At 40.8% G+C, this 12,098-nt stretch overlaps 1 protein-coding gene across 1 annotated transcript; it reads left to right on the forward strand.

Annotated features, from left to right (window-relative positions):
- The first annotated feature begins 9,397 nt into the window (after nt 1-9,397).
- LOC128197437 (uncharacterized) lies at nt 9,398-11,649 on the forward strand. The gene is made up of 7 exons (XM_052879354.1): nt 9,398-9,487; nt 9,570-10,229; nt 10,316-10,575; nt 10,658-11,008; nt 11,110-11,158; nt 11,239-11,334; nt 11,423-11,649. The coding sequence occupies exons 1-4, from the start codon at nt 9,449-9,451 to the stop codon at nt 10,860-10,862; spliced, it is 1,164 nt and encodes a 387-aa protein (XP_052735314.1). The 5' UTR covers nt 9,398-9,448; the 3' UTR covers nt 10,863-11,008; nt 11,110-11,158; nt 11,239-11,334; nt 11,423-11,649.
- The last annotated feature ends 449 nt before the right edge of the window (nt 11,650-12,098 follow it).

Genomic DNA, 12,098 nt, shown 5'->3' on the forward strand with positions numbered 1-12,098 from the left:
ATCTTTCCAAGCAAAGAAAAGCAAGGGATTCAAACTAAAAGTATCAATCAAGTGAAGGAAAAGCCTACAACATAAACAAATCCAAGAATGAAGAGAAATATGCATAATTGTACACAAACAAAAGCTTAAAACAGAATAAAAACAACCTAGAACTAGAAAAAGCTAAACCATGAAAAACAATTGTGAGGAGGAAGGAAGGCAGTTGTGAGGAGGAACTGCTTCATCCTTCAAATCTGATTGAGTAGGGAAATGTCTTCCACAGTTGGATCTAAGAAGGAAGGATTGTTTATGTGCGGGTTCAGCTGGTGCCTATTGATCTTCAAACTTTTATGTATGCTTGCACCTTCGTCAACTATGGGTGTTTGTTGGTCAAATTCATGTGTACCTCCTACAATAGGGTTAGTGCAATGTGGCTCCAAAGAATTGACATGTAGAGGTATAACACCCAATCCCAATGTATCAGACTAAATCTCAGAAATACTCCCAAAACATGAATCAAGTATAGGTTGAGAAACAATATCAACAATAACAGACTTAGATTCATGTTCAATGCATGGAAAAGAAACATTTAGATGTGATAGAAATAATTGGTTCTCATCATGCAAAGAGAGAGAATTACAAATATGGTAATCAACAATATAATAATTAACAATATACCCATCAACAGAAAAATCATCAACAACATAATCAATGTGAGGTATGTTCACTTCCACTTCCCTGAAGGTTGCTAGAGTGGTGGAAGATGAAAATGGTCTACCTAGCTCAAAATTGCTGCTTATACCTGCTTGGTCCACAAAATCTTTATCAGTATCAGCCTCCTCAGGTGCAAGAGTAGGGACATATGAAGGTAGGAAAGTAGGTGCCACAATGAGCACATGACTCTGCTTCCCATCTCCTAGGTCAATGGCACTAACATCAATTTCCATAATCTGAATAGTCTAAAATGGTAACTCTGAATCTTGAGACTGTTCCTAATTGAGCTAAGTGGTCATCTGCCCCATTTGATTAGTTAAGCTCTGGATGGAAGCTCTTGTCTCCTGGATGGAAGCTCTTGTCTTCTACTTCAACAACTCCTCCAACGCAGGCTTAGAAGTAGTTGAAGGTTGAGGAGTTGTTTGGGCAGGAGCATCATGTTGCTGACTCTTGTATTGTTGGACTGGTGGAGCATCATACAATTTCATATCAGGGTCACTCCTCCATCCCGGATTGTTGCTATAACCATAAGGATCAAAACGAAGCTGAGCACGGAAGAATTTGTCCAAGAACAGTTGATGGAATCCCGCCTGATGTGTTTCTCAGTGTCCTTTTTTTGTAGTTTTCCATATTTTATTGTGCACGTATTTTAGCTTGTAAAGAGCATGGGTTACTATAAATACCCAGCTCCTCTCTTGTATTGGACTTTTAAGATTAATGACAATTGAATTTTCTGAGACCAGAAAGAATTCTCCCTTGAAAGTCAAGGCTAGAGAGTCCAAAGACTTCCTCTAGCCACCTTCCAAGCACACTCTCTCACTTCCATTTTTCCATTCAACGGTGCTTCTCTCTCATCTCACAACATCATCATTGCTCCAATCCGCTTCAATGGCGTCAGCGCTCCTTGGCCACACATCCTCCTTTCTCTCGCGCATTAGACACACACATCCACATTCTCTCTCTCATTTCTCCATCTCGCAAAACCACATCTCATTCTTCCTCTCGAGGGTTCTTCACAGTAAGCCAATTTTCTTCCTAGAATCTCTTTCTTCCTTCATTTCTTTGCTTCGTCTCAGCCATTACAAACCTTTCCACCAAACATCTGCATACAAACTTAGGGTTCCTTCATCATTCTCACTTTGCCTTTCGATTTCACCGATTGTTTTCCCCTTTATACCATTTAATTCACTTTCCACCGAACAATCTAACTTTCCCACCGTTCAATCTTGAATTTGAACCGATTAATCGGTTCATTTTGAGTTTTCCCTCTTTTCTAGGGTTCGTTCATGATTTTAGGGTTTTCTGCAATCGATTTCGATTCTCTCAGTTTCTTTCGAGTCAGCTCTCAATCTAGAGCTTCATTTACATATCTGCTGCGTCTTCTCTCGTCGAGGAAGGCTCGAGGAGTTCGAATCGTGCTCGCACAGCTTCTATCGTCATCACCTCGGGCGTTCGTCCATCAACAATCGCTGAAGATCTTCCCAAGCAGTTATGGACCCTTAAGGGAGACAATACAGCCAATCCCTTGCTGTCCTTGTAATGAGTGCAGAAATGCCTTTTAGAAAATGTGATCATCCGGGACATGTGGAGGTTTCATTGAAGAGCAAATGATGTGGAACTCCTCCAAATGTTTATGTGGGCATTCACCTGCAAAACCATGAAACTTAGGCAACAAACGTATCAGTCTAGTGGTGAGAACGCAATGAACATCATTCTTATTAGGTGGAACTGGCTCTCAGAGAGCACTCTCACGAGTTGGAGGATGAGCCATATTGTTCTCAACATAGAAATCAACAGAATATACAAGAGAATCATAATCAGAGGAACTGACAGAATAAGCAGTATGCTCATAACCAAAATAGGTAGACATGTAGAAGGAAGGGGAAAGGAAGAATGCAGTGAAATTATGCAACTAAAGCTATCTAAATGCAAACGCTACAAGTTCCTAGAATGCCTAGCACACACAAAATACACACACTAACACAACAAAAGACCTAAGACTGACCGTTGGTACCCAGCAATGGCGCCAAAATTTCATGGGGGTCGCACCCGAATCAAATTTAATGCTCAATTAAGTTTAGTATAATACTAGGAAGTGACTCCTACATCATCTCTCAAGGACCAAATGTGGTTCAAGAATTAGGTCAAACACTTTATGGGGGGTGAGGGGTGGGGGTGGGGTGTGTGAAGAGTTTTGTGGTAAGAAATGCACTAAATTAAAACTAAAACTCAACACAAATTTAAAACGGTTAGTCTCTAGCTAAATTACATGCTTCCAATCAGAGATTAACAACAAATACTTACTACTCTAATCCAAATCAAACACAGATTACCCAACTAAGCGAAGGCTAATCCGGTCTTCAAAATTGCAAACTAAGCTAATGCAATGTACAAATCCAATCAATTTTGCACCATACAACCTAATAAACTAACACTAGTGCAGAAACGGCTTTTGACGTCACCCAATAGACGTCCGTCCCACGAATCCCCAACGTATATATGTGACCGGTGGCATAATAGTAAATAAGTGGACCTCTAAACGTCCGTCCGTGGTCGAGACGGACGTTTTAAACATTATAGACGTCCGTCACACGCGGACGGACGTTTTATAGGCGTACGTTTTCAATCTCTGAACGTCCGTCCTGAGGTGAGCGGACGTCCGTGCGCGTGGCAAGTACGTTGATTAACCTCGAACGTCCGTCCTGTGAGAGCGCGAACGTCCGTCCTCAGCACGGACGTTCAGAGGACTGACAGAGTCAATCTCTGAACGTCCGTCCTGGGTGAGCAGACGTCCGTGCGCGTGGCGAGCATGTTCATTAACAAAGAACGTCCGTCCTGTGAGTGCGCGAACGTCCGTCCTCAGAACGGACGTTCAGAGGACTGACAGAGTCAATCTCTGAACGTCCGTCCTGGGTGAGCGGACGTCCGTGCGCTTGGCGAGTATGTTCATTAACAAAGAACGTCCGTCCTGTGAGTGCGCGAACGTCCGTCCTCAGAACGGACGTTCAGAGGACTGACAGACATGCTTTTTGAACGTCCGTCCCTGGCCGAGACGGACGTTTATAGTGTTATGAACGTCCGTCCTAGGTGACGGACGTTTGAAAGCTCAACAGTGAAAATCATGTGCACTTGTGAACGTCCGTTCCTGGCCGAGACGGACGTTCATAAGGTTAATAGGCTGTTCTGTGTGTAGCTTTTTGAACGTCCGTCCCAGGTTGAGACGGACGTTTATAATGATATGAATTTAATATGCTGACAACTGAACGTTTATAAGCTGAACGTTTCAAATACCATGGCAGCCATTATAGACGTCCGTCCCCGCATCACGGACGTTTAAAGTACTGACAGGTTGTTGGGTATTTAATTGTCTTCAGTCCTTACACGTCCAGTCTGGAGGGCACGGACGTCTATAATATTATAGACGTCCGTGCCCTCCCAGGACGGACGTTTATGTACTGACAGGGGTGGTTGGGTATTTAATTCTCTGCAGGTTTAGGTTTAGGGTTTACACGTCCAGTCTGGGGGCACGGACGTCTATAATATTATAGACGTCCGTGCCCTCGTAGGACGGACGTTTATGGGCTGCCATGGGGAGTTGAAACGTTCAGTTGTTCAGTACAATAGACGTCCGTGACCCAGGACGGACGTTTAAAGCACCCGCGAATATGATTTTTAAATCGTCAAAGACGTCATATTAGTGACGAAACGGACGTCTATACTATTATAAACGTCCGTCCCCCAGAGTGTCGGACGTCTAAGATTATAAAACCTTTGCTCCCGCGAACGTGACCAGTTACCTTGCTCCGCAAACGCGCAACCACTGTTCATCGTCTTCCTCCGCAGAACGCTGCTGCGCCATTGATTTGCAGGTGCGTTTTCTCACTTTTGGACCGTTTAAAATTACATTTAATCCGATTACATTGCTCTGTGATGAAATGTCTTTGATTTGAACCGATTAAAAATTGTTTTGGGTCCGTTTTTTTGCAGACTCTTGCGTGTTCTTGGACGGCTTCCTTGACCTCTTTTTGGACTGCGAGTTAGGCCGTTTAGTCCTCCACTTCCCTCCTTCTCATTTGGAATCAACTTTTCAGGTTAGCTTGTTGGTTGAAAATTTTGTGTATGCATGTATGTGGATTTTGTGTATGGACGTTTTTGACTTATGTTATTGTGTTAAACGATTAATGCGAAATGTGTATTAGTGTATAGACGTTTTTGACTGTTAAATTTTGTGTATGCATGTATGTGTTATTGTGTAAAATGTGTATTAGTTATTGCCATACATTGAGTGACACTTAGTTCCCGTTTGAAATTTAAGACAAACGATTAATCTTTTAATCATTTGTGTTAAATTTTGAATTGTCCGATTGGACAGTTTGAAAAAATTAATTTTCATAATTTGCAATACCATGTCAATTGGAGTTTAAGGATAAGATTGATGAAATTTCGGTTCAGTACTTGTGTTGTTCTCCGGATGCATATTTGATTGTGGTCATCGTTGACTACTCTCATTTCGTGTATTTTGGAGACCAATGCGAAATGCTGCCGAAATTGTATCAATTTTATGACGTAGACTTCAATGCACGTGGCTGAGCAAATTATGAAAATTAATTTTTTTGAATGGGTAGGGCCTAACCTTGTGAGAGTTAAAACACTTGAACTGATGATTTTACGAACATAGTATGGATCGAAGATGGATGAACGAACGTCGCATGAGTGAAGAATATGACAAGGGTGTTTCGCAGTTCTTGCAATACGTTGAACAAAATGCTAAGTCTGTCAACGGGACATATTTTTGTCCTTGTGTGCGTTGTCTTAATCAAATACGCCAAGACTTAGGCAATGTGCGTGACCATCTATTCATGTACGGCATAATGAGGACTTATACCGTTTGGACTTGGCATGGAGAAGTACTTGAGCAGCCTACCACGTCACGAGGAACAAATTATGTGGAAGAATGGATGAGTGACCATTTAGAGGACATGATACGTGATGTCGGTGAAGATAATTTTGGAAGGGCTAATTTGTATCATACTCTTATTAATGATTCAGAGCAACCGTTGTTCCCAGGATGCTCAAACTTTACACGCTTGTCTTCAACTTTAAAGTTGTTTAGTTTAAAAGCAAGGAATGGATGGACCGATAAAAGTTTCACCGAGTTGTTGGAGTTGTTGAAGGAGATGCTTCCAGAAAATAATACTCTACCTATTCGTAATTACGAGGCCAAAAAAATTTTATGTCCAATGGGTCTTGAATATCAAAAGATACATGTTTGTCCTAATGATTGTGTTTTGTACACAAAGGAGTTTGCTTCGTTAAACTATTGTCCAACATGTGGTTTATCCCGTTTTAAAAAGAAATCTGACAGAGTCACTGGTAATGAAGGTAATGATGGTGCACCTGCTAAGGTGATGTGGTATTTGCCTATAATACCTAGGTTCAAACGTATGTTCTCTGTTAAAGAAGATGCAAAGAACCTTAAATGGCACTCTGACGAAAGAAAGTGCGATAATCTTCTTCGACACCCTGCTGATTCTCCACAATGGAAAAAGATTGATGACAAATTCCCTGAATTTGGTGCAGATCCAAGAAACTTAAGGCTTGCACTTGCAACTGATGGTATGAATCCTTATGGAAACTTAAGTAGCAAACACAGTTCGTGGCCAGTTATGTTGATGATTTACAATCTTTCTCCTTCGTTGTGCATGAAGAGAAAATATGTGATGTTGACCATGATGATATCGGGTCCTAGACAACCTGGAAATGACATTGATGTTTACTTAGCACCTTTAATTGATGATTTGAAATTGTTGTGGGAAGAAGGCATCGACGTGTTTGATTCACATGTTCAGGAACAGTTCCGTTTGCGTGCAATGTTGTTTTGCACTATAAATGATTTCCCAGCATATGGAAACTTGAGCGGTTATAGTGTTAAAGGTCATTTTGCATGTCCCATATGTGAAGAAAACACTAGTTACCTTCAGTTGAAGCATGGTCAGAAGACAGTATATACAAGACATCGAAAATTTCTTCCTCGTAATCATCCTTATCGTAGATTGAAAAAAGCATTTAATGGAAGTGCTGAGGATGAGGTTGTGTGCAGACCCCGGAATGGTCAAGAGGTGTACAACGAAGTCAAAAACATTGACATTGTGTTTGGAAAACATCATAAAAGTACCTCTGCAAAGACCATTTGGAAGAAACGATCGATATTTTTTAAGCTTCCATATTGGTGTGAACTTGATGTTAGACATTGTATTGATGTGATGCACGTTGAAAAAAATGTTTGTGACAGTGTCATCGGAACTTTATTAAACGTCAAAGGGAAGAGCAAAGACGGAATAAAGGCAAGACAAGATTTGGCTGACATGGGAATCCGATCTGAGTTACATCCACAGATAATAGGAAGACGCACCTATCTGCCCCCAGCCTGTCACACACTTTCCAAAAAAGAAAAACAAAGTTTTTGTAACTGTTTAAGAAGTGTGAAGGTTCCGCAAGGTTATTCTTCAAATATTAGTAACCTTGTGTCTATGCAAGACTTAAAGCTAGTTGGTTTAAAGTCTCACGATTGTCATGTATTGATGCAACAATTGTTACCGGTTCTTATTCGAGGCATATTACCTCCTTCTGTTAGGGGTATTCTGACACGTCTGAGTTTTTTCTTTAATGCCATTTGCAAGAAAGTTGTTGACCCTCGAGGTTTAGATGAATTGGAAAATGAGGGAATAAGACTACTATGTCAATTGGAGATGTATTTTCCACCTTCCTTTTTTGACATCATGGTACATTTGATTGTTCATCTAGTCAGAGAAATTCGAATATGTGGGCCGGTCTTCTTAAGGTGGATGTACCCAGTTGAAAGATACATGAAGATCTTAAAGGGATATGTCAAGAATCAGTATAGACCAGAAGCTTCAATCATAGAGCGATACGTTGCAGAAGAAGCCATTGAATTTTGTTCAAGTTATATGCCATCTTGTGAACCCGTCGGTCTTCCCAAGAGCAAAAACGAAGGAAAATGTGAAGGAAAGGGTGTTCGAGGTGTGACAATTCAAAGTGTTAGCAGAAAAGAAATTGACCAAGCTCATTTGTACGTCTTAAACAACACTGTTGATGTGATTCCTTACATTTCTGACCACGTTAATGAAGTAAAGGCAGCAAACCCAAAAATGAGTGAAAAATGGCATCTTAATGAACATGTGAAAACCTTCTTGGGATGGTTTAAGAAAAAGGTGTATGGGACTCCACATGTTTCTGAAACTTTATTGAGGTTATCTCGTGGACCGAACACAGAGGTCATTACATATGGTGGGTACTATATAAACAATATTTCTTTTCAGACAAAGGTAGAAGATGACAAAAGCAGAGTTCAAAATAGTGGCGTCACACTACAAGCTGAGTCTGTGCACTTTGCTAGTTCTAAAGACAAAAATCCAATCACAGCATCCATCAGTTATTTTGGAATAATACAAGAAATATGGGAAGTTGATTACGTTACTTTTAGAGTACCAGTTTTCAAGTGTAAATGGGTTGATATAAATTCTGGTGTCATGATGGATGACCTTGGTTTCACATTGGTAGACTTGAACAAGATGAATTACACTGATGAACCATTTATCATGGCTAGTCAAGCAAGACAAATATTCTACATAAGTGATCCATCGAATAACAAATGGTCAGTGGTTTTAGAAGGTAGAAACATGCATGGACATGATGATGACGATTCTCTTGATATACTTGAGACAACATCTGTTGCATGTAGACCCACTGAAGACCCAGTTGATGACGTTGCCGATGTAATGCAAGCAATTCGTAGTGATCACAACGAAGGCATTTGGGAAAAAACAATTAATTAATAGGTTAATATTTTCACTTTTATTGACTTTATATGTATGTTCATCATAATTGAATTATTACTAACGTTGTCTAATTGGTTCAGGTATGTCGGCCTCAGACTCAGGATCGGGAAAGAGCAGACGTGGACGAGGCGTCACCCGAGTGGCAGATGTGACATCCGGACGCGTGGATGGTCAGAGGAGGCATGTTGACATTGACCCCAGATCAGGTCATCCATCAGGGCCAAATGCTGATAGGTTTAGGAGTTATCTGGGCAAGTTAGCAAAAAGTCATGTCTCTATCCTTCATGCATGTTGGGATGACGTCCCAGAGGTCGACAAGAACCTCTTATGGCAAGATGTTCTGGTATGTTTAGACTTCATGCAATTTGTGATATACTTATCTGTTAACTTTTCTCTTGGTAACAAGTTTTTTGTTTTAAACAGCAACATTTTGATATTCCAAACACATTGCAAATCAGAAAGAAAGTGTTATCGCATATAGCGATAAGATTTAAGGATTTCAAGACAAGGCTGACACGACTATATGTCTTTGGAGATAGACAACATGAAAATCCATCTCAGCATTATACCTTCACAGAGGAGGATTGGATGCAGTTTCGTGCATCTAGAGAGACTGAAGAATGGAAGGTACGTTTCTTAAGATCATCTTTCATTGAGTTTTTATGATTTTAGACTTACTTATATACATGGTTTCACAGCATAAAAGGTTAGCCGCCCAAGAAAGACAAAGGCTAAACGACACACCCCACTTGTTATCACGAGGTGAATATGCAAAACTGGAGAAGAAACTGAGAAAGTCTAGAGCCGATGCCTTGGGACTTGAGTTGCCTGACCTAGCACCTGCACCTGCTAGGTACGAGCTGTGGAAGGCTGCTCGGACTAAATCTGATGGGAACATGACATCTTCCTCAGCTGCCTTGATCTCACAGAGAATTGTAAGTTCAAATTATAAGCAGTTATTTGATTGTGTATCTATCACAGCATGTCTTCTAAGTAACTTGGTTTTTTTATGTGCAGGATGAGTTGGTTGAGCAGCAGACTCAGGGGACATTTGTTGGCCAAGGTAGGGACGACATTCTGACAACGGCCATTGGAAGGCCCGAGCACCCAGGACGTGTACGTGGAGTTCCAGGGGCGATTGGTCTTCGTGACTATTTTGGCCCTACACAGAAAACCCCCCAATCAATGAGTCAGGAGACACTGAGGCAGATGGATCTTCAGTGGGAGGAAAGACTCAACCAAAGCATGAGATCAATGGAGCAACGATTCATGGAGCAGCTACAAGAACAAAAACAAATACAAAGAGCGCTTGAAGAAAAGCTGCATTCCATGACGCAAGGCCACATGGGGGCCGATGAAACTCCCACAGCACCTCGTGTCAGCACTAGAGGATCATGCTCTGCTGTAGAACCCAATGAGTATAGCGGTCAATATGAGCTGTTGGTTGATGGGGATCCCCCACGCATTGTGGCTGTCGGACGAGTGCTTGAGGGAGGGGAGACCATTCATGGTGTTGCCATATTACCCCAGCACGTGCGTGTGACCATTGACGAGGTTCGGGATCCCCAGGCTCAGGTGCCTGTACCCACTCCAGAAATTAACTTTGTGGGGGAGGCCATAGGAACATTTATTGCCTGGCCTAGAGCATTGATCATGTCCCACATCGCGACTCCACAGGTATAATGTCTTTTTCCTTAGTATTTCTATGTTAATTGTCTTCACATAATTGTTTATAAAGCTTTGACGTAAATTCTTATCTTCAGTTCACACGTCCTCAGAAGCAGCCAATTCATGATACAGTCATACATGAAGATGATGACATGGCTGAAGCAGAGGATGATCCTATATCAAAGTTAGTGACAAAATTACCCAGATTGAAGAAAGCATCATTACAACTATACTGGGATTTGAGGGTATTTGGTCTTCCCCCACATGTGCCAGTTTATATCACATTTTCTGATGCATTGGAGGTGATTGAGGGAGACAGGATGTTGAATATTTCCATCATTCAGTTGTGGTGCATGTAAGTTAGTCAATTTGGTCTTTGATATTACTTTTATTTACATTCTTATATAGTTTCTAACGACTTAACTTTGTTGTTTTAGGTACATGGACACAATCGTTGTAGACCAAGGTCGGTCTTCCATGTACGGATTTGTTGAACCTCAGACCATTCAACCGTCTGGTAACACACTTCAAAACAGACAACATTATTTGCAAACATGGATGGATGAGTCCAAAAGAGACATATACCTTGTGCCATACATTGACGGGTACGTGTTTTTATATGTGGTCAGTTTATTATTATAGTTTCCTTAATTAGTTGAATAACTATTTGTCCTTCGTGATAGGTCTCACTGGCAGCTGATGGTTATCATTCCCAAACAATGTAAAATTATATGGTTTTGTTCGTTGCACAGGAAGATGAAAAATGACTTGAGAACCATGCTTCAAGGGTAAGTGTTTCTCCAAAAAATGACTTCAATTTGATGTTAACCTTCAACTTTTATGATAAAATAGTCATATTAATTATACTTTGTGTTTTCAATCTGTACAGAGTTATTGGTAAATCTCGTGGTCAATTGGTTCAAATTTTGTATCCAAAGGTTGTAAGTCATTTATAGTTTCTAATTCATTTATGTTATTGAATGATCTAAATTTTTAACTATTTAGTTTGTTATTTTAGTGTAACCAGCAGGTAGATTCATGGGAATGTGGCTTCTATGTGATGTGTTGGATTAAGACCATCATTCGAGCTGTCATTACAGATGACTGGAATGAGGTAATGATGTATACCTTCAATACATTACAAATTAAAATCATCTTCAACTATATATGAAACAATAATGAATCTTTCTTGAATTTTGCAGCGCTTCAAGACTACATCGCCTATTGCAGAGGACACAATTAACCAGATAAGGCAAGAGTGGACCGCTTATCTTTTACAAAGATGGAGTTAGGAATAGTTATATTTCTTCTTGATTGAACATTGTTTGGTTTTAGTTTTATTTTTATGTTAATAGTTTGGTAGTGGATTGAACATTAAGTAGAATTTTGTTTATATAAAACGCATATTTATGTTATTGGAGAATTGTTCTGGGACATTTTTCTGTTTTTCAGGTGTGGTTCTATTGAGAAAACAAACAAATTTTTAAAAAAAAAACGCCCACTAGACGTCTGTTAGTGTACAGTCGGACGTCTATAGACGTCCGTCTGTGCACATACGGACGTCCCACCCCAGCGCTACACCAAAATAACTCAGCGAGGATGACGTCCGTCTTCAGACAGCAGCGGACGTTTATGTGGACGTCCGTCCTGATGCAGCGGACGTTTATATAAACGTCCGTCCTCAGGCCACGGACGTTTCTATAAACGTCCGTCCTGATGCAGCGGACGTTTATATAAACGTCCATCCTCAGGCAGAGCGGACGTTCATATAGACGTCCGTCCTCAGGAAGAGCGGACGTTTGTATAAACGTCCGTCGTGGCAGGACGGACGTCTGAGGGACGTCTACCGCATAGACGTCCGGCGTACGCCGGACGTCA

This window comes from Vigna angularis, chromosome 6 (genome assembly GCF_016808095.1).
Source record: "Vigna angularis cultivar LongXiaoDou No.4 chromosome 6, ASM1680809v1, whole genome shotgun sequence".
Taxonomy (NCBI): domain Eukaryota; kingdom Viridiplantae; phylum Streptophyta; class Magnoliopsida; order Fabales; family Fabaceae; genus Vigna; species Vigna angularis.

What these genes read in the sequence shown, in the direction of transcription:
- LOC128197437 (XM_052879354.1), top strand. Translation starts at nt 9,449, where the DNA reads ATGACATCTTCCTCAGCTGCCTTGATCTCACAGAGAATT. An exon ending in CCTTGATCTCACAGAGAATT is followed by an intron (nt 9,488 to 9,569) that starts GTAAGTTCAAAT and finishes TTTTATGTGCAG; the next exon opens with GATGAGTTGGTTGAGCAGCA. An exon ending in ATCATTCAGTTGTGGTGCAT is followed by an intron (nt 10,576 to 10,657) that starts GTAAGTTAGTCA and finishes TTGTTGTTTTAG; the next exon opens with GTACATGGACACAATCGTTG.